At 33.9% G+C, this 23,776-nt stretch overlaps 1 protein-coding gene across 1 annotated transcript in view; it reads left to right on the plus strand.

Annotated features, from left to right (window-relative positions):
• The window catches only part of NRK (Nik related kinase), a 132,796-nt gene that overhangs the window by 108,181 nt on the left and 839 nt on the right, over positions 1-23,776 (plus strand). Inside the window, exons 20-28 of the mRNA XM_055123022.1 lie at positions 1,307-1,478; positions 2,746-2,898; positions 5,002-5,145; positions 8,017-8,175; positions 12,179-12,283; positions 13,894-14,036; positions 14,299-14,465; positions 17,417-17,565; positions 22,179-22,318. Of these exons, the coding sequence (XP_054978997.1) occupies positions 1,307-1,478; positions 2,746-2,898; positions 5,002-5,145; positions 8,017-8,175; positions 12,179-12,283; positions 13,894-14,036; positions 14,299-14,465; positions 17,417-17,565; positions 22,179-22,318 (1,332 nt within the window). The remainder of the gene's footprint in view (positions 1-1,306; positions 1,479-2,745; positions 2,899-5,001; positions 5,146-8,016; positions 8,176-12,178; positions 12,284-13,893; positions 14,037-14,298; positions 14,466-17,416; positions 17,566-22,178; positions 22,319-23,776) is intronic.

A 23,776-nucleotide genomic window follows, 5' to 3' on the forward strand; every position in this document is an offset into this window, starting at 1 on the left:
TTATTATCTACTCATCTAGTACCCTGGCCCAAGTGAGGGCTCGGTCTGTGATAGATTCACAGTAATTGTAGATGAAATTCACAGAAATCGTAGATGAAATCAATGAAAGAGAAACAAAAAAGGGAAAAGCAAAGCATCCTGGATGGTTTCCACTGGAAAATGAGCATTCCTGGATTTGTCAGAAAGTGTCTATGTCTCTCTACTTGTCATCCATCTACTTAAAAATCTTAAAATTGGTTGTTCAACAAAGTTTTCCTTTGTTTTTATTTTTTACCTAAAGGAATGCTTTGTTTTTGGTTTTTGATTATTGAGTTTTTTTTCTTTTGGCTGTGCACATGGCTTTGTTCTGGCATTGCTCTCAGAGATCACTGCTCAAGAGACCTTATGTGGTGCCAAGATTAAACCTGGGTAGGATGTGTGCAAGGCAAGCACCCTGGCCGCTATACTATCACTGTGCCCCTCAGGAATGTTTATTAATGCTGCTATACAGCATTTTTCTGCTGGAAATACACTAAAATAAATTTTTATTATTTATGTCTAAAATCACTCTTTAGACACAAAGAAATGTTTGTCAAAGGAAAGCTCTACCAAAAATCAGCTGGTATGCTTTTCCACCAGCTATGGCATTTTATATATTTTGTCAGTTGCTTTGGGATGTACTGTTATCTGACTTTATAGTCTATATGTTAGTAAAAGCAGACTAGTTTTTCAGCAAACTATTTCACACTCTTTAACTGTGTTGGTTGATTCTTTTATTAGTTTCCTTATTGACAAATGGAAAATACAACCCCACAATGACGTTTTCCCCCCAAGGAGCTGTTTAACATAGTATCTTTGAATGTAACCTTTGGAATCAAACAGATATTGATCACAAACTCTGATCCTTTGATTTGCCTATTAGTTTTTTATTACTGCACAAATTATGTAACTTCTCTAACCTCTACTTTCATTATAAATAAAACAGCGAGTACATATATATGCATATATCCTATTTAGGGCTTGTTATAATGATTCACCATGTTACATAAATAAGTCAGGCAGAATATCTGGTACATAATTAATATTCCACAAATTTTGGTTCCTGCATTGTGTAAGTTGAAACTTCAAACTCTTGGCATTTATCCTCTGACCTCAATTATCTGAATAAATTTAGTTTCCTTTTTTGAATTCTGATAAATGTGGATTTCACAAAGGTTTATAGTTTTAAAATGTTACAGTTTGTCTTTCCTTTTTCAAATGACCACTATGCATATATGATATTTCTAGTGCTGTTAGATTCCTAATGAATTTTCACTCTTTTTCTAAGGAGTCAAGTGGCAAAAGTGAGACCTCAAATGGCACTGCACCATTAGTGCCACATGATGAGAATGACAGCATGGTCATATCAGAAGCATCTGCAGAATCAGGTTTTTCTGCAAGCTGCTCGTCTGCTTCCAATGGTTCTTTGGGTACTAATGGTGACTTTGCCAGTGCCATCAGTAAGTGAATTCCACATATTTTTAAAATTCTTCTCTATCTTACCTACCCTCAGCCCCACACACATTTGTGATTAGTGTCAACCATTGACCAGTCCTAATGCCTGTTTTCCCTGGCCATGGATTTTAATTTTCTACCATATATTTTTATATAACACAGATGAATGCAGTTATTCTATACCCTCATAACCTTTCAATATAAATATGGTAAACCACAGTGCTCAAAAGGAGAGACACAGAGAAAGTAAAGTGCCTACCATAGAGGCATCCAGAGGGTGGGAGGTGAGGGGGTGATGGGAGGGAATCTAGGGACACTGGTGCTGAGAAATGTATACTTGTGGAGGTATGGGTGTTGGAATACTGTATGACTGAAATCCAATAATGAACAGCTATGTAAAGGCCTATCTCACAGTTATTCAATAAAAAGTTTTAAAATTTCTGCAGTTGGCTCATATATTAAATTCATTTTGGGGTCACTGCATCTTTATTTGTAAAGAACAATTATTTGATAGTCATTTGATAAAAATTTAAATGGTTATATGCTTCAATTGTTTTTATTAAATAACTGGGATTTACAAAGTTGCTGATAGATGAGTTTTAGGCATATAATATTTCAACACCAATCCTATCACCAGTACCAACTTCCATTCACCAGTGTTTTCAAATATTCTCTACCCACCCCAACCCCACCCCATCCTCTCCTGTTAACTTGATAAGCACATTAAAAAGTTTCAGTGGTTTCAGTTTAGATCATACAATTTCAGTTTTGTTGAGTCTTTGTTTTGGATATATGAATATGCCACTCACCCCTATCACCACTATAAATGAAACCCTGGTGCCTGTTTACCCATTACTTTCCAATCTCTTCTTCTCCCTTGGTTTCTCTGTCTTTCTCCTCTATAAATTGTGGGGTCAAGTGTGATGTAGGTATCCTCCCTTTACTACAAAATGCTTTCCCTCATCCAGCATTATGGTCTTCAGCTTCAGGGAGTCTTCAAGGCACCAAAACTTGAACTACAATTGAGAAACTAAGTCCTTAATATTTTTGAAATCCAGTCATAGTAGCTAGAATTACATCTATATTTGGAAATATATTTTGTCTGTCATAATATGTGTTATGTAAAGATTTAATGGTAAGAAAAGTATTGCTCTCCAGAAAAAGAAAACAAAAGGGAAATTTTTTAAACTTTCTCATTTGTAGAAATATTAAATCATATATAATGCATAGAGTAGTAATTTCTCTTAATAACTTCCCCTCGTTTCTATACAGTATATGCTGGATTAGTGGAGGGTGACAAATCATCTCAGCAGCCATCTGAAGTCAATGTTAACCCACTATATGTCTCTCCTGCATGTATAAAACCACTGATACATGTGTATGAACAGGAATTTACTTCTGAGATCTGCTGTGGTTCATTATGGGGTGAGTTTGGTTCATTAAAACTTAATCGTATTTTTGTAAAGAGTTAATTTATATGTACATCAGTATTATCTAAAAGCACAAAATTGTTGTTTCCTATTACCAGTTACCCAGTATATAAAATATGTATTTATAGTAACGTATTTTTTGTTGATCTATTTCCACATCATACAGTGTCATTTTGATCTGTTAAAGTATCTCTTATATTATATTCAACATTTTAACCTGAATCATTTGATTAAGATATAAAACAGGATTATTACTTTTGAGAATATGAATTTAATGTTTTAATTTAAGATAATATGCAGCAGGTAGTACCTAGTGAGGTAGTATAAGAAACATTTCTGTGTTCATTTTTTAAATAATCTTGAGTTTTAGAGTAAGTACTATCTATGATAGACTTTGTAATTTTTTTCCAGAAGAATATCATAAGTGTGTTAAGACAGTATTTTATCTGCAGCTATTTTAAATCATAAAAGAAGCCAAATGAATGAAGTCAAGGAAGAGTAAAATCCAGAATAAGTACCAGTACCCAAGTTGAAACCTCATAGATTGTGCTTAATATCTGATTAAGCTGAGGATCGGATTTTAAATTAAATAGAGCAGTGTAGCAACCATCATAGTTATATAGATTGAACATCTCGGGAAGACAAAACATTTTCTCCAGATTTTGCTAATATGATATTTTTAAATATCAAGAAAGGAATTTGTGCTTCATTGTCATTTCATTCACCCGTATATGTAGTTAATACAGAGTATATCATTTTTATTAGTTACGGTTTTATATTACTAAAAAGAAGAATGTAGTCAAAGTCAATAGTACTTCACCCTTCCTCTAATTCTCTTCTGGGAGGAAGATATCATTTCTAAACCTTATGTAGGCCATTGCTTAAAGAACTAGTCATGTACTAGTTCTCTAGGAACTAATAAAAATATAAGTGGAAGGAATTGTTTTTCCTCTTTACACCACAAGAAATAATAAAGTAAGTAATATACAATCAATAAACTATTCTCCATATTAAGTAGAAGTAAATCACTGGATTACTCTGTCTTTTGTGACTTTGATCACTTTCTTCCACATCTCAGGCTATGTAGGAGGAGAGATAACGAAGTGATTTAGAGTATATTCTAACTTTAAGACTGGTGCTTAAGTTTTCTTATTTTGATTTGTTTTGTTTTGGCTTTTGGGGGGTCACTCCAAGCAATGTGCAGAGGTTACTCATGACTCTGCAACTCAGAATTACTCCTGGAAAATAAAATAATAAAAAAAGGTATAGTTCATTTCTGTAAGATGACAATATGACAGAGATTGGCTACTCAACAATGTAAATGTACTGAACACTAATGAAAAGTATCTTAGAAATGGTAAAAAAGGAAAAAAAAAAGAATTACTCCTGGTGGTTGGTGGGGAGGCAGGGAGGGATATATGTGGGATCCCAGGGATCGATCCTGGGCAGGCTGCGTGCAAGGCAAACACCCTACCCACTGTACTTTCACTGCAACCCTTCACTTGATTTTAAACATTGCTTGTATTGTGAGGAATAGAGCCAGCAGGCAAATAACAGAGTAGGCTCTTATATACATGAAAATAGGAACTAATATAGTAGGCATTAAGCAATGTGAATATTTTAATAGAATTACTCAATTTAAAGTTAATTTACATATAAATATTAATATACATATAATTATTTAAGGCATTAGAATTATTAGTTAAATTAAGTAAACAATTTAACTCAAGTCCTTTGTGTGCAGTAGGCATTCTTAATATGTAATGGTGAATTTTGGAAGGTTTATTGATTTTTATGAGGTTTTGGACAATACTAACATGATGCTGATATACATATATATGATATGCATACATATAATATTATCTTTGTAAAATGGCACATCATACACCTCTGATAATTGTCAGAGGGTCATATTTTCTATATTTTAATGTATTTAAGTGAAATTTGCTAAAAAGCAGGGTTAATTATTACATAGAATGGGTTAATATTTTCCTAAAATGATAAACGTTTCCACTCCAAAATAGCAAAAATCCTAATATAAATTCAGTTGTAAAATGTGATATGAACTAATATAGTACTTATTTTTATATGCAAACAGGAGTGAATTTGCTGTTGGGAACCCGTTCTAATCTGTATCTGATGGATAGAAGTGGAAAGGCAGACATTACAAAACTTATAAAACGAAGACCATTTCGTCAGATTCAAGTTGTAGAGCCACTCAATTTGCTGATTACCATCTCCGGTTTGTTTAAGAACTAAAATTAGCTGAATAATTATGTGGATTAATTAGGTTGCAAACTGGGTTAAAAAATTTTTCAGGTGAAAGTGTTCTTAGGAAATCACTTTAAATATAGTTTTTAACTGGGGCACCAGACTTCCTTACAATTTATTGTATATATACATATATAACATATATACATTAAATGTATTTACAATTTACATAAATGTCTGACTTTGGCATATGGTATCTGATTTCAGTGATACTTACCTATTTGGTTATAAGAAAAAATTGTCATTTAAGGTCTTTACTACTTAACTACTTACAGTTTCATAACTCATAACTCAGCCATACTTATAGTATAACTTATTTCTAGTGATTCTTTAGGAGCATCAAGGTATAAAGCAAAGGGTGATTAAATAAAAATTAAACTTATCTCTAGCATAGTATTTATAAGGATCTACTGACTTCAACATAGTGGTTAAACATCATAGTTTCAGCCAATCAGAGCAGACTGACCTTTGAATATTAAAGTGCAAATAAAGTGATGTTGAAATTTACTGTGATTATTAATCAGTAAAAGGGAACAGGAAAGACTATATTAAACTTGACTATATGCAGAGAATATCTGATAAAATAATAGGAACATTTAAAAAATGCTTTGACTGTTGAAAAAAATGCTAATCACAACCATTTATTTCTGTGTGCCCATATCTGACATTTAACGTTACACATTAATTATTGCATATACTCCTAAGTATTAAATATTTTGAATTGTTTTATCAGAAAACAAAGTACCTCTTTTATTTGTTACTGAGATGTACCCTGCAGTGCTCAGAGCCTTCCCCTAGTCCTGTGCTCAGTGATCAATCTTTGTGGTGCTTAGGGACCACATGTGGTACCAGGTTCCAAAAGTGGCTAAAGTTAAAGGTTTAACCCCTGTACAATCTCTCTGCATCCTGAAGAAACAAAAATTCTTTCTAAAATTTATTTTGTTTTGTTTGGGAACAACACGCACCCAGCAGTGTTCAAAGCTTACTCCTGGCACAGAGCTCAGCGATCACTCCACAAAGGGCTCAGAGAACCATATGTGGGGCCAGAGATCAAACTTCTTACACCCAGGACAAAGTATCTACCCACTAGACTATCATTCCGACACCCAGAAGAGAAAATCCTTTGGAGTATTTTAAGCAGTGTGGTGGAGGTTTAGGGCTTAGTACTGGATCTGTGTTCAGGGATTAACTTGTGGTACGCTCAGGTGACCGAACAGAATACTGGCGAATTATACCCAGTTCTGCCCTGTGCAAGACAAGGCTCTTCTCCGCCGCACTATCTCTTTGGTCCAAATATTCCTTGTAGATTTGCTTAGTCTTCCTACATTTTGTATAATGTTTTATGGTCATTTGTTTACTTGAGACACATGGAGGGAGCTTTTAGTTTTCTAAAACTTTTGATGGTTTAGAAACTAGATAAACGCGGACTTCTTTGTATCCATATTTCTCTAACCCAGATGTGTGTTTTTAATGCTTGAGTCTCATTCAAGTGAGAGCTTTAATGTTTTTTAATTTAAGAACTGTGATTTACAAATAAATTGATCATTTCATTTTAGTCTATAATGTTCTAACACCAGCCCCACCACCATTGTCAATTTTCCATTAATTAAATGGGGATTATTGTTTGCATTATATATTACTAGAAGATCAGCGTAGAAAGACACATAAAAATATAGGCACCCTTGGGTCTGGAGCGATAGCACAGCAGGTAGGGCATCTGCCTTGCACGTGGCCAACCCAGGTTCGATTCCCAGCATCCCATATGGTTCCCCCGGGCACCGCCAGGAGTAATTCCTGAGTGCAGAGCCAGGAGTAACCCCCGAGCATTGCCAGGTGTGACACAAAAAGCAAATATATATATATATCGGCACCCATTTAATTTTTGATCTGAATGACAGTAGACATAGATACCTAGATTTTAACCAAACCAGGAAAAATTACATGGAAAACATTTGAGATTAAACACATGAATAAAATTCCTATTGTTTCACCTAGAAATCTTATAACCATCAACCTAAAAATGAGTGTAAAGTAACTCTATGTTAAGAGAAATGTGTAGAGGCTAGAACAATAGTAACACCAGTAGGATACTTGCATTGTTTTCAATAATTTATTAAAATAGTTTTAATTTTTAGTGAATTTAATGGGTTTTATGTTTGCAGGCTTCACAGAGCAATGCTCTGGACTTATTCCTGTTTCTAGGCTCAGGGATCACTCCTGGTGGGGTACAGGGATTCCCCACCAGGAGTGCTGGAAATGGACCCTAGGATGGGCACATGCAAGCAACTCCCCACCCACTTTGCTATCTCTCCAGCACCTGAATTGTTTTTCCTGAATAAATTATAAGAATTATAAGTTATCTTGAGGAAAAATAACATTATTTAATTATATTTTAAATTGGCTGGAATATTTAAAAAAAACTATAGAGGTCAATCACAATGGCCCCAGGCACTTCACAGTCAATATATCAGACATAGAGACTATGAGGAACAGTTTTGGGACATCCAAACGCCAGAAGAGTTATGACTTCAATAAAAGCCATGGAGGAAATGAATGAATAGTGATTCCATTGTGTGTCTGTGGCATTTTTAAGTTGTCTTCAAGTATTTTACATTTACTTTCGACAGATTGACTCTTTGACTAGCTCTTAGAATTGAGAGACTGAGACTTTCCTATCACATTTCCAAACTCTGATACAGTGTAGTTATTTTTCCACGCTTCACCCTCAATTAATACATTTTTTAAAAGGCCAACATGCCTTACTTTTAGTTCTTTTAATATATATATATATATCCAAAAGTAATAAACTGATTTCAAACACTATTTTTTCTGTGTCTATTAGGAAATAAGAACAGACTCCGTGTGTATCATTTGACCTGGCTAAGAAACAAGATTTTGAATGATGATCCAGACAGCAATAAAAGACAGGAGGAAATGCTAAAGACTGAGGAAGCCTGTAAGGCTATTGATAAACTGACTGGTTGTGAACACTTCAGTGTCCGTAAGTTCCATTTCATGTATACCTTGCTTTCCTTGATCATGGCTGACCCAATTTTGATTCCCAGCACCACAAATGGTCCCTTAAGCAACACCAGGAGTAATTCCTGAGTAGAGCCAGGAGTAAACCCTGAGAATTGCTGGTGTGGCCCAAATACCTCCTCCCTCCACCAAAAGAAAACCTTTCTTATCTTCAGTTTGCCTGCAAGATTATTTATTATACTTTCCTTGATTGGAAATGTATTTTCTTGGAAATAAAATAGAATCATTTTATTTCCCTCTTTTAAAATTGAAAATTCCTCATAATGACCAGGGACCTGTGATGAATCAAAAGAAAATTATTTTATGCTCTGCTGACTCTCACTACCCAGACAGGAAATACTTAGAAGAAATTACACACATGTATTTCCTGTCTGGGTAGAGTGTATATCACTTCTCTTCATTGTCATCCATCGTGGAATGGAGTAACTCAAGGGTCTCATAATCCCCTCTAAGTTGTCAACAATTAGGTAATAATGTCATTTCATCCTGTTATATTTCTGAAGCAAATCCTCTCCACTCTCAGCCTTCTTTTTCTTCTTCACTGATTACATCTTCTGATATAACTAGTGACTAAAGTTGTGTATAATGTTATTTAAATCCTGACTATTTCTGTTCTTTATATAAAGAAGCTTCTCCAGAAGAGATATTCATAAGTGTATACGTGTATACAAATAATACTATTAAAGATAAAATTAATACTCACATAAGTTAGGCATTAAATAAATATACTACCTCAAATTTTGTTATTAGTTTTCTCTAAATCATTTTCCATGAATTGGATAGCCTGGTTTATAATTCTAGATAACGCAAGGGTTTATATAGGAAAAGAGCCTCCTATTAAATGCATAGTTTTAGATGATTTAGGGTTATTTTGGGAGGTTAGCAAATAGACATCAGTGGAACAGGGTTTATTCCTTGCTTTTTGCTTAACAGTCACTCAATTGGTGTTCAGAGGATCAAATTAGGTACTAGAAATTGAACAGGGGTCAACTTCATGCAAAGAAGAGCTTTTGTCCATAGTACTCTCTCTGGCCCCTAAAAACATAAGCAATTTACAATTTTGTGCCCTTGCTAAGTTCTTGAATTGAGTAAATCTAGTTTTTTGGCTACATTCCAACCCATCTCAGCTATCAGAACAACAAAAAGCATTTATCCTTCTCATAGGCAGAATAGTACTAACTTCTTGTAGGATAAATATAACAACAATATACTCATACTTCTGTGGTATTTTCTTTACATTCCAAGATCTTTAAAATAACCCAGTTATTGCTACATACTCAAGCTCTATATGTTCTGCCTAACAGGAAATTCTTTTGCTTGTTGGGAATTTAATAATCTTCTTATACTTTCTTGAGGGTTGTAAGAGAATACGCTGGAGGACGAGAGAGGTGAAGCAAAAGTTTAAGCTAGAGAAGACAGAAGCAATGACTCAGTGAAGAGGGTATTTAGCACAAAGTATAAATGTAGACTCAGGGAAATGTACTCCATAAGAATCAGAAGGTCTAGATGAGAAAAAAATACTTTTGTGCATATTTCCTTTTAAAAGAAATAGTTTCCTTGAAAAAAATGTCACTTACTATAAAGTGCACCCATTTAAAATGTATAATTCAAAGGCTTTTATTGTGTCCATAGTTGTCTAACCTCCACCGTTTTGTAATTCTTATCCTCACAATAAGAAAGCCTATAGCATTTAATTTTCACTCCATATTTTATCTTTCTTATGCCCACACCATTGTTCTCAGGATAATCATGATCTCTAATCTTTTGCCATAAAATTTGCCTCTTCTGAACAAGTGAGCTAAGTAGAACCATGTACCATGTCTTTATTTGTGACAGTCTTCTCAGAATAATTTTTCAGGTTTCACTGATGTAGTAACCTCTCTGTGATTAGTTCTGCCTTTTAAAATTTCTGAATCTTATTGGATCATATTGACATACCACCTTGTATCCAATTTTGTAATGGACCCTTGTATACATTTATATAATTCTTCTAAAATATTTTCTATTCTTTTAGTTTTAAATTGTTAATTGATTGAGATTCTGTGGTTTGCAATACTATTAATAATGGTTTTTATAAGTGTCTGTTTATAGGATTACATGCTTTCTTTTCTCTTAGCCACTTACAAAATGGCTGCTACATTACTGTCAGTGAATGGATTCCTTTAAATCTTAATCTTTGCTTATGAATTTATGTGTTTTAAGTCTAGCCATACATGTGACTATAAGGTGATATTTTATTGTTGTCTTGATTTGGATTTCCGTGTTGACTGATTCCATCATCAAATTTTCAAGTGGTCGGGCTGGAGCGATAGCACAGCGGTTAGGGCATTTGCCTTGCACGCGGCCAACCCTGGTTCAAATCCCAGCATCCCACATGGTCCCTTGAGCACTGCCAGGAGTAATTCCTGAGTGCAGAGCCAGGAATAACCCCTGTGCATCGCCAGGTGTGACCCAAAAAGCTAAAAAAAAAAATTCAAGTGGTCATTTATTTTTACTGTGCACTTGTATATATGCCTTGAAATGCTTATTATTTTGCTTTTGAGTTGAAAACACTATATATACAGTGTATACTGTATCTTTCTCAGATATATAATCATATGTCTCTAATTCTGTAGGTTGTCTTTTCACTATAAAAGTGTTCTTTGATGGACACAAATATCAATATTGATTATTCCCAGTTATCTAATTTTTAAGGATCTTTTAGCAATTTGGGGACCATAACATTAATGGAGGTTGCTCCAGGTGTTGTTCAGGAGACCATGCATGGTCAGTTATCAAACCTATGACCTCTGGTATGCAAAGCACTCAGATAATTGATGTATCGCATGACCAAATCTGCTTTGTTGTTGTTTATATTTGTGGAGTCAAATAAAAGAATCCATTGCCTTGGAGATTAACTCTTGTATTTACCTTTTAGTTTCTTATACTTTTATACCATACAAATACTACATTGACACATTTAGAGTTATTTTTATGTAATATGAGGTACGAGTTTCAACTTTCATATTTTGCACATGATGTTGCTTGCACCACCACTATTGTTGAAGAAACTCTTTTTCTATTGAATATTCTTGCTAGCATTAACCATAGATGTAGGAGTTTGTAGACTTAAAATTATATTCTATTGATACATAACCTCTCCTTATATCAGTACTTTACCAATTATTTCTTTTCCTTTGGCTTGTAGTAAGTTTTGAAATAATAAAATGTGCGTCTTCCAACTTTGTTTTTCTTTTTTGAGATAATTTTGGCTGCTCAATATCTCTTTCAATTCTATATGAATTGTAGCATCAGCACTTCAATTTCTGCAGAAGGGCTTCCAGGCACTTGAGCATATTGCAGGCCAATAACATTGTGCTGACAGACTCAGACAGGGACTGCCCAGAACCGCCCAGCTAGGAGTCCAGGAGACCAGTTATTTCCTTAGAAATTTCACTGAATCTGTGGGATGACTTTGTAAATAATCATCAGAATAACAGAATAACAATGTTATGCCTAACCATGAATGAACAAAGGAAATCCTCTCACTTATTTTGGTGTTTAATTTCTTCAAAAATATTCTAGTCTTTTGTTTTTGAAATTTGTGCCACTCCTGGTGGTGCTCTGGGACCCACCTGGCTCTCCACTCAGAAGTCACTACTAGTGACTCTTGGGGGTGCCAGGAATTGAACCTGTGTTGACCATGTGCAAGGCAAGCATCCTGCCCATTGTATTATCTCCATTTTATATTAAAATTTATAATATTCTTGAAAAATTATGAATGGATGAAACTATATATTGTTTCTTAAAAGTCTATAAAATATATTAATTCTTTTTGGGCTTTCAATTTTTAACTAATAACTTATATAAAATATAAGATCTGTGCTTTTGCATTGTGATTATTATATTATCAATAGCAAATATAATATTTGAGTATCATTGCTTACATTGTGACAATATTTCTTCTTTGTATTTTTACTTTATAGTTCAACATGAAGAAACAACTTACATTGCTATTGCTTTGAAATCATCCATTCACCTTTATGCATGGGCCCCAAAGTCCTTTGATGAAAGCACTGCTATTAAAGTGAGTGGTCCCCCTGTCTTTAAATCTTGAAGTTTATCCTTTGTGAAGTTGTAAGCAGAACAGTGTTTTAGAATGTAGCAATATGAACATATACTGCTCTGCATTTAAAGTAATTTGAGTATACCGTGTCACTAATTAATATTTATATAAATTAAATGTTAATTAATTCACTAACCGTTTTTAGATAATTCACAGGCACCACATCAAGGGAGAGTGTGAGGGAAATTCATGGCCCTTCCCCTTAAAGGACATCCCCAATAACTCCTCTTTCAATTCCTGTAGTCAACATGAAGACTTCTTCTAAAGACCCAAACGCAGACTTTGGGTGTCACCCCAATGACTTGAAGCTGAGAAAGTCATTGTTCTCTTTTAGTGGGGGGTAGAGAGCAGAGTTAAGGTAAGGAAAGGTATGGCAATGGTAAATGGGGGGACCCTACTGAAGAGGAATGAGAGAATAGAATTCCTTTGCTTTAATTAATAGGACTGCAAAAGGGCGGGGGTGGGAAGGGATGTGTTTCTTTCCTTCCAAGCTGGAACTCTAAACACATTTTTCTCTAGAAATATTACAAGGATTGGTGGTTAGGCTTATTTGGATTACCAGTACTATGTCTACCTTTATTATGATTTAACTGAACTGTGGATCAGCCTCATTAAGGTAACTGTATAGTGTCCCAACCAGATAAGTTGCTGATAATTTCTAATCACATCTCACAAATTTGAGACTTTTTAATTAACTTCTTAGAATGTTATAGGCTTTAAATAGGATTATGTTTTATGTATTCCATAATATTAAGAACTGCTTAATAAAACTGACAGCATAATATGTAGCCAACTGAACTGCTAATATAAAGTGTACCTGAGAATCTGAATTATTTGTTAAAAGTTTAGATATCAGGCCCAAACCCCAGGCTGAGTTAATATGTCTGGGGTGAGGCCTGATTATCTATATTTTAACAATTTTTCTGGATGACTTTAAATTAGTTGACATGGACAAGTATTTATAAAATAGTAGTAGGGATACATCATGATAGGTGACAATAATTAGTTAATTAAACATTTTTAAGCTTAAGATCAGTTTACATGGTATACTTTTATGGGTCAAATTATCATACATACAAAATAAGATAGGCTAATTCCTATGACTGCCACTATATTTCTAATATGCAATAAATATTACTTTAAAATATTTGATAATCTATAGGTAGGCTTTGTCTGCCTTCATGCAAATCACATCCCTGATCTGATCTCACTAAATTGGACCTTGGGTCGGTTGAACCTTGGGTCAATTGTCAGTATTTGCATATGGGCTTATTCTTGGGTTTATGCTGATTGGTCAGAGCTGCCTGATATGGAGCTGGAAATCATAGAAAATGAATGCAAACACTCCGTCTAGCCTGATATACAGACCCTAGTCTGAGTCCTTATTCCAGTCCTTGCATCACACTTTGTGACTACATATAGGGAATCCTGTGATATACTGTGCTCTACTGTAACCTGGAGATGGTGATGAATACTATTTAGCCTTTTATTTCCTTGAAGTAGAAACCATAGAAACCCAGAATTACATCATTCCACGGTAAGTTAACATGTCTGGCCTTTTCATTCCCTACCAAGTATGCATTGATCAATCAGCAGATTCTGAAGGAGACTATATGTCCTACGAAGCCTATATACGAATACTGGCAAAAATACAGGCAGCTGATCCAGTGAACCGGTTTAAGAGACCAGATGAGTTACTTCATTTGCTGAAGCTTAAGGCAAGGAATTTAAAGACAACAGAATACACACAGGGCTCATTTTATTATTGAATATTTAGGCTTTGAATTGACCCCCAATGTTTACAACCAAAATATAATCATGTTTGCCTGGTAACAGTCCTAAAAAATTGGTAGTACATAGAATAATCAGTGGAAAAGATGTAATTTGGAAAAATCCGATGAGTTTGATCTGGGGGGGAGAATTCTTTTACTTAGAGTGTCATTTTTGGCCATTTGGCCATATTTGGTTTTATATCTACAGGTATTTCCAACACTTGGTCATAAGCCAGTAACAACTGACCTGGCTATTGGTTCTGAAAAAAGACTGAAGATTTTCTTCAGCTCAGCAGATGGATATTATATCATCGATGCAGAATCTGAGGTTTTGTCTGATGTGACCCTGCCAAATAATGTAAGATCCCTAGAAATTATTGTATGCCACAATTACAGATTTTCTAATTCTACCAACCCTTTAAGATTTTAAAGTAAAACTATTCATTTCTGTACTGGAACTGAGGCTTAAGAGGTAAATATAAAGTAAAAGAAAGCACTCATGGATAAACAAAAATAACTTACAGTTCCTTACTCCAGAAATCAGAGTCAAATCAGCATACATATTTTGTATTCTTACCATAGTGTCTATGTTCTTAAATGATAGAGTTTACACTTTAAGATGTGTTCCTATTAATAAGCCAAAAGACAAACATCAGATTCCCATAACTACCTGTCCATTACCAGCTGAAACCAATTCATGGTTCCTTCTCTATAAATGTAAAATATGATCTACATTCTCTATCTAGTAATCTTTATCTATTTATAATAACTTATCTTATATGGAATATATAGTTTTATATCTTACACTAATCTGTGTGTACTCCATAATGATTAACAGATTCTCTAAAAATACCAGTATTGAATATTATGTGTATTTCCCTTCAATATCTAGATTATAGTACTCTTACCTGCAATACAGGTAAATTATACAGTTTTCTACAAAAACATTATTATAATTGGGATTGTGGCTACATCTTTAGGATTCAGGAAATAATCATAGTGATAGTATGGTACAGGTTTAAATATAAACAGTCATAAACTGTTGCACATGTTATTCATATGAAGAATATATATGTTAAAAAAACCCTCCCCACACATGCACACTATATAAAAATTTATTTCTGCTACCCCAAATTTGATTTTTGTCTTGCTGATTTTCCTATTGAACACTGTATTTAAAATGGAGAGCTAAGAATTGGGAGTTAAAATTGTGCAGCATATGCTTAGCATGCATAAGGACCTGATTTCTGTCCCCAAAACTGCACACCCCACCAGCATGATTGGATATGATATTGTGGACTCTAGCATTGCTGAATGTAGACCCCAATACTCTTGAAAATCTACAAGCATTTCCGGTTTGCAAAAGAGTCAGGTATGATACTTGTGGCTCCAGAGCACTTCAGGCCCATGCCAGACAAAGACGTTATAGGAATGGCTTTGTAACCCTGAGCACTGCTGAATACAAAGTTATAAAAATTTAAACTAAGAAAGACTAAACCAAAATTTTTTCATTTCATCCATTTTTAACTCACGTTTGTCAATAAGTGAAATCTTAACAGAGGGTAGATATACAAAGAGCAATGATTAAAACTTTACATTTAAATCATTGAAGTAATGTGATATTTTGCAGAGCACCCGTAATTAGACATCTCTAACTCTCAATTATTAGATAATATTTAGAGACATAAAAAGCATTACAACTATCATAGAAATTTATATGATCACTCAGCTATCACCTATGATTATACATAAATGGCCCTTGATATGGAATAAAATACTAAACTATTTCCAACTAAGGCCACTTAGATGTGAGTTTAGGCTAAACAATACTTTTCAACTGCAATGTCTCTCATAGCTTTCTGCATATTATATTTTTATGCCATGTTAGCCCTGTATTTTGAATCTGATACAGTACATTGCAGAATTGCTCCAAGTTTACAGTTATTTGAAAAATTATTTAAGAATATTTAACTATGCATTCCACATAACTTGCTCATAAAGAGAATTATTTCCTTTTGAATAAATCAGTTAATTATCGTGGAAGCAAGAATGAAACTAAATGAGTTTCAAAAATTTATTTTCTGACCTAATTAGGTTATCTTAAGTATTTTCAAAAACAGTATTTTTAGCTAAATGTCCTACTATCTGACCCATTAAGAAAAAACTCTGAGGGGAGAGTAACAGATGTACTAAAAATAGTATTTTTCTAGGAGTGCTAGATTACAAAAGCTGTAATGCTATAACGAACTCAATTGCATTTTGGAATATCTGGTTACTTCAGGAATCATCTGAGAAGTGAGAGTATTGCTTTTGATGCTTTCTGGATTTACTACGGTCTAATTTTATTTTATACATATTTTATTGAGACAACTTCATTTTTTTTATTTCTTTTTCTTTATTCCTTCGTTTTATTTCTGATTCTATCGCTAATGAGAGTGCCCAGGGAACGTATAAAAATTGCTTTTCGCCTCTGGATTCCCATTTTAGTTTTAAGAATTGTTGTTGCTGAGACATGGCCTCAAGCATTTGGCCTGAGTACGCTGGGTTTGGCAAGTATAGCTTCTGACACTCTTTCTCTAACTTGTAACTTGGAGAAATTATAGAACAATGTAGTTATTCATTTCTCTGGGAAATACTGTTATGTAGTATCTGTAGTTTAAGCAAATTTTGTCATATCATTCATGAAATTTAGAAATTCAGAGTTATTTCTTGGCATTTCATAGAATATCACTTAATATATCTCTCAAATTTATGTTTTAAGAGTATTTTAAAATAGCATAATTTTGCTTAAAAATCCATTATTTCTTATAACAGAATGGTAGCTATACTACATACAGCAGACAATGTTATACTGCTTCCTTGGTAAACATTTTGATTCAAGCTATTTTAAGTGATTTTATGTTTCTTATAACAATGGATTTATTAATAACCATCCACTGTGGAGTACTATTTGATTCACACATCCATTACTAAAGTACTCATTAACCTCTGAAGCATATCTGCAACCTAATTCTGTAAGAGTATGTCTTCTTACATACGTAATATTTTGTGAATTTTCAGTGAATTTCTGTGTAGAATTTATATACCTGCATTTTTCAAAGAAGGTCTTGTCTTAACTATAAAGCAAAGTATTAAACAATGATGTCTCTGTGACACTGAAAAGGTCTCTTTATCAGGTATTTGGTGACATGTATAAATACAAAAATAGGTTTCCTGTTTTTCCTACACTTGAAACTCCATTTTGGTAATTATACTTCTTCAGTTAAACCAGTAGTGATAAACTGTTGGACATATAAATCTTTATGAAATATAAATATAAATATGTAAATCATACCACAGAATATCATCATTTTACCTGACTCCTTGGGAATTGGTATGATGATCACTTTCAATGCTGAAGCCCTTTCTGTGGAAGCAAATGAAAAACTCTTCAAGAGAATCCTTGAAGCCTGGAAAGACATACCATCTTCAGTGGGTATGTACAGTGCTTTTTTGTTGAGTTTTTGGAATTACTGATAATCCCAAAGAGCTTTTGTTTCCTAAAGTATCACACTTTTGCTATTAATGCAGCATTAATTTGTGATTCTGCAAATGTATTCCCTTAGTAACATAATATGTGTGTGCTTTGTATGCATATAAAATTCATGACACCCCAAAAAGAATAATTTTGGCAGTATTAATTGTTCACTAATAATAACTATATAGTTATTATATGCAAAAATTCTTTTTGTAATTTTTTTAATTGAGTTTGAATCCCTTTGTTTACAGATTATGCACAAAGATTAAAAATGCTTTACCCCAATGCATTGACTTGAGGACTCACCTTTATTTCAACTACATAATAAACATAAAAGATGGGGAAAATGTGTTTATTTATAATACATAGTAATACTTTTTTCTTCAAGTGAGTTCCTGCAGAAGAAACACATATAAACATATCACACATATAACATACTTGTTATCACTAAAATTTAATCGGTCTCATTTAAGAAAGAGATAGATATGATTGAGTTGAATGCCCATAAGATACCTACCAGGTAGCCATATCCATTTTAAGTATGCCCTTGACATTTATTCCTCCTGTCTAATATAAAGAGTACTGACCTAGGAAATCCAAATATTTCAAGACTTTCATTTATGTATCTGAAATTTGGTGACTGCAGAATTGATTCTAGAGAGGAATCAAAATCATATAAACAATAAACTTAATCATGATTAATTTTAAATAATTTAATTAATAATATAATTAATTTACAAAATAATGATATAATTAATTATATTATAATTTATAAATTAATGAATTGGTTATGCTGACTTAAAAATATAATTAATTTTAAAAACAATAAATTTATTTCGGTGGATAATATATATATACCTGGAAGAAGGAGAAATTTAATTAAGCAGTTAAAGGAGGAAGTGGAGGGAAAGGAGGGTATTGGATGGGGGTAGACAGAAAGTGAAAAGAGAAAGTTAAGGTGTCAATACAGAAGAAAGATATTCTGAAAGATCTATAAAATTAACTAAATATGATCCTCTTATGGCTTTGAAAACGCCTTCTATTAATGGCATATTTCTAAATTTTGAGATGAAGCACTTTGCATTGCATCTGAAAAATCCTTCCATTTTACACAAAGTTTTAAAAAACGTTCTGAAAATCTCCTCCAGTTTCCAGAAAGAGGAAAGAATTTACAGCAGATCTAAAACCATTTTAGAGATAGAAGGTAAATACATAAACTATAATTGACAAAAAAATGGCTAGAACTAATCCGAAAATGATGAATATTTTTCTGACCTCTATGGTGGTAAATTTGTGATCAATGTATTAATGAGAAATTGGACTAAGAAAAATCTGTTTAAATGAGAAACCAAATTAACCCCTTTATTTATGCCACTGGACAACCTTGGAAATCAAAGAGATCTTAAAAATTCATTTGGAATAATACTTATCCTTACTTTTAAAAAAGTATGGCCTGGGGACTGGAGTGATAGCACAGCAGGTAGGGCATTTGCCTTGCACGCAGCCGACCCGGGTTCGATTCCCAGCATCCCATTTGGTCCCCTGAGCACCTCCAGGAGTAATTCCTGAGTGAATGAGCCAGGAGTAATCCCTGTGCATCACCAGGTGTGACCCAAAACGAAAAAAAGAAAGTATGACCTAAAATATATTTTAAGTTGCTATAGTTTCAATGCTAGTTTCTCTTCTTTTGGAGTGTGGGCACACCTGGCTGTACTCAGGGCTTACTTCTGGCTCTGCACTCAGGAATCACTCCTGGTGGGCTCAAGGGACCACATGGAGTTCCAGAGATCAAAACCAGGTCAGCCACATGCAAGACAAGTTCCCTAACTACTCTAGGATTGCTCTGGGCCCTCAAAGCTAATTTCTATATGTAGAATAAATTATAATATCACAAGAACATGATAGTTGGTTATTAATACACCTTGAGAATATAAAGAACTTATCATTATTCTTAAGAAAATCAATTAATACATTTTGCTATAAAATGAGTGATTTATTTTTTTTAAATAATCTAGATCCAGATTTCCACAATTTAAAATTTCTGATACCTTTATTTATGGTGTTTTAAATAAGACCATTGCTCTGGATATTCAAACATATAAAGCCTACTACAACAAGAGTAATGCTAAGCATTTTTCCTCCACATCATTGTATTTTGACATAAAATCAAGTTGTGTTACTCTTAAATTAAGTGACAGATTAATGTGTTTAGGAATTAAGGTGGGAATTATGTGATGTCCTAGGAATTGTTTACTTGGACTCAGCAAGCAGCCTATAAATTAAATTGAGAAAACTTTGCTCTGTATAGTTGTTAAATGAAATAGCTTTTATTGTTTGTGTCAATATTTTTCATTGGGCCATAACCAGTGATGCTCAGGTGTAGCCAGGCACTCCTGAATCAGTGCTATGGGGTTACTCCTGGCAGTAATTTTGCTCATGCAGTGCAAGAGATTGAACCTGGGCCTCCTACATTCAAAACAGGTGCTCTGTCTGTTGAGCCATCTCTCCTGCCCCAGTAATAGCATTTTAATTAAACAAAGACATAAGTGAAAAATATCAAATCCATATAGACTAAATCTATTTCTTTTTCCAATCTTTCAGATAATAAATTCCTCTTATGTGCTTCATAATTGAATTTTCATTTTAGATATAATATTTCCCAGGAGATCCATTTTCTGAATAAAATATGACTAATTTGTTTATAATTCTGATGCCAAATTTAAACAAAATTCAGTATTTTTTTTCTTTTTGGGTCACACCCGGCGATGCTCAGGGGTTACTCCTGGCTCTTCATCTCATGAATTACTCCTGGCGGTGCTCGAAGGACCATATGGGATGCTGGGAATCGAACCCAGGTCGGCTGTGTGCAAGGCAAATGCGCTACCCGCTGTGCTATTGCTCCAGCCCATAAAATTCAGTATTTTTATTGTAATGCAAAAGGAATCCTGGAATGGTAAATACTTGAGAAAATTTACTTAGGCTTTGAAAATGGCTCATACTGGGACCAGATTTGATACGGGACCAGATTTGATACTGGGCCAGCACAGCGGGGAGTACTTTTACTTTGCATGTAGCTGACCCATGTTCAATCCTCAAGCTCTGCCAAGTGTGATCTCTGAGCAAAGATCCCTGAGCACCAGCAGGTGTGGCCCCCCCAAAAAGAAGAAATGCTCATATTATGCACAAGTCACTTTTGTAAGATTTTATTAATTCCTTTATGAATCTCGTTATGCATTCATTAGATAAATTTTTATTTAAGTCCTTTTTTCTCTCCCAGAGACTCCAGGAAATTCCAAGGGAACCACAGGTGAAAATTACTTAAATTAGGTGCCATGGTGTAAGACTAGGTAACCAACTGGTAGGAAAGGGGTGCCTGTTGGTCCTTGAAGGAAATAAGGATGATAAAGGGCACACTTAGATGAGCATGGGATTCAACAATGGCATTCTATGACCTACTGGAGAGATAATAATAAAATTTTATCTGTTCTAACTTGTCAGTACATGTTTTGTTGGCTTTATCATAGAAGAACATGTGAAGTATAATAGATCCAATTGTAATTTTAGTTCCATTAATATTGGAATGATAAAGTTTTATTTGGGTGTTTTCCAGTCTTTCACTTGACTCACAATCTTGATATTTCTTTTTATATACAGAAACTTGTTTCCTCATAAAGTGTATGAAAAATATAAACATTGAGCGTTTAAATGTCAAGTTAAATACTTAGTGATAGAACTGTTCCCCGTGTCAGAAAAAAACTTAGCAAACCAGCTGACTGTATGACTAATTCCATAATTCTGTTCTCTGCTTTAAGACAGTTTTCACCATCTTTATAGTCACTAAGCAATACAAAGCAGGGCCCAAAAGTTATTATATAATACTTAAAAAATTTCCAAAGCAAGAGAGATTCTTAACAGTATCAAATTAGATTTAGTTCTGTTTATAGCGTGGTAAGGCATTCATGCATTAACTGCAATTTAATTGCAGTGTAATTTATAAAGTCATTCTTTGAGCAAAACATTTTTAACAGTTTTAATTTTGAAGATTTATATTTCTATTATGTCAATTAAGTACAAATGAAAATACTCAGGGACAGTGGGTGAGATGCTTCCTTGCACACACCTGACCTGGATTTGAATGTTGAGCACCACCAGGAGTGATCCCCAAGTGCTGAACCAGGAGTAAGCCCTGAGCATTATTGTGTGGTACCCTACCCCCACACTGAACAAAAGATTAAAAAATGTAAACCCTTATGTAGTGATGTATCTTATGTAGACTATATTTACGTTTCTTTTTATTTTGTTTGGAGAACATTAACAAAAAAGTTGAGACCTAGAAATTTAGCATTAGTCTCAGCAGTGAAGACTTTTATATTTTATTTTATAAATAAAAGCTAATTTATTTGTTGCCATTATAGATAGCAGTAAGTCAAAGTACAGACTAGAAAGAGAAATAAAGAATATATTCCTCTGAACAGCAATAATGAATTTCATATTAATCAGTTGTTAACTATGGCTACTATTTTCTAACTCTGAGAGGGTGCATTTTTCTAATTTTAAAACTTTTATTATAGCATATGAATGTACTCAGCGAACCACAGGATGGGGCCAAAAGGCCATTGAAGTTCGCTCTTCTCAGTCAAGGGTTCTGGAAAATGAACTGAAGCGCAGAGCAGTTAAGAAACTGAGATTTCTGTGTACCCGAGGTGACAAGGTATGACTTACATTCCGCAGAGCAAAAATAAAGCAAGCAATGAATATTGACTTAAGAAATCTATGTTCTTTTCATTTTACCTATAAACATATTTAGACTATATTTCTCAAATTACATGCTATTGATATAATGTTTCATTTTGCAGTAGAAACATTAGTTTGGTAGGTGATTAAACCTGATTTGAAAAAGAAAGCATTTTTTTAAAGTAAAAGTCCTAATTATGTTCTAATCAAAACTTAGCCATTATTTTGTTTGCTGCAGTTACCATTTTTGTCTTTGGAGAATAACTTTTCATGTTCATATATTTAGAAGAATGCTTGAGTAAATTTTGCCTCATATAATTTACAACATAATTCAATAACAGAAAGCAAAATACTGCTGTGCTATATGGTAGAAATTTTTGCTAAAACTTTAAAAGATTTAAAGGTCAGAACAGTGATACAGCTGGGGGGATACATGCTTTGTACTCGGTGTACGTGGCTGACCTGGGTTCAATCCCTGGCACCTCCATAGTTCCCTTAGTATGGCCAGGATAGATCCATTAGTACGGAGCAAGGAGTAATCTCTTAGCACCACCAGATTTGGCTCAAAAAACAATAAATAAATAAAGCTAACACATTTAATCTTCAAAGTGAGTGTTATTATGCCCATTTTATAGGAAGGAAATAAAGTAGGTATTTGGCAATTAGATGTCTTAAACTGATAAATACATTGTACAAAATAATTATCATCCCTACATATCATGAGAAGTAACAATGTAAAGAAATAATCCTAATAATAACAGGAAGCATTCATATTTAGAAGAGTTTGTAAAGGATTCAAATTAATACCAGCATAACCAGAGTGAAGGCAGTTTGCATCAAGGATGCAAATACTGTTGTGCAATATAAGTGGGTATAATGGCAAGCACACATGTTTGAGATTAGATAGACTAGGGTATGATCCTCACTCTTCTACCAACTTAGATTTATGAGCACATAAGAGTGACTATACTTTCTCAGCCTTAGTTCTTTAAATACTACAGTGGGAATATTAATAACTGCTTTTTTTTATTGAATCACCATGTGGAAAGTTACAAAGCTTTCAGGCTTAAGTCTCAGTTACACAATGCTCGAACACCTATCCCTCCACCAGTGCACATATTCTACCACCAAGAACCACAGTAAACCTCCCCCCACCCCCCCACCTCCCAGCCCCCACCCTGCCTGTATAGCTGATAAATTTCACTTTACTTTCTCTTCACTTTGATTACATTCAATATTTCAACAAAGAACTCACTATTATTGTTTGGAGTTTCCCGCCCCCCCCCCCAATTTGGACCTGCTGGAAAGGAAGCATTTGATAATTTGTTTTTCATTGCTGAGAATAAAGAAATATGAGGTTGTGTGGCCACAATAGCGGCTGCAAGGTTTTGGATTTCTGTATTTTAGTATTTCAGTAACTAAGTCCAGAGGAATT

This window comes from Sorex araneus, chromosome X (assembly GCF_027595985.1).
Source record: "Sorex araneus isolate mSorAra2 chromosome X, mSorAra2.pri, whole genome shotgun sequence".
NCBI lineage: Eukaryota > Metazoa > Chordata > Mammalia > Eulipotyphla > Soricidae > Sorex > Sorex araneus.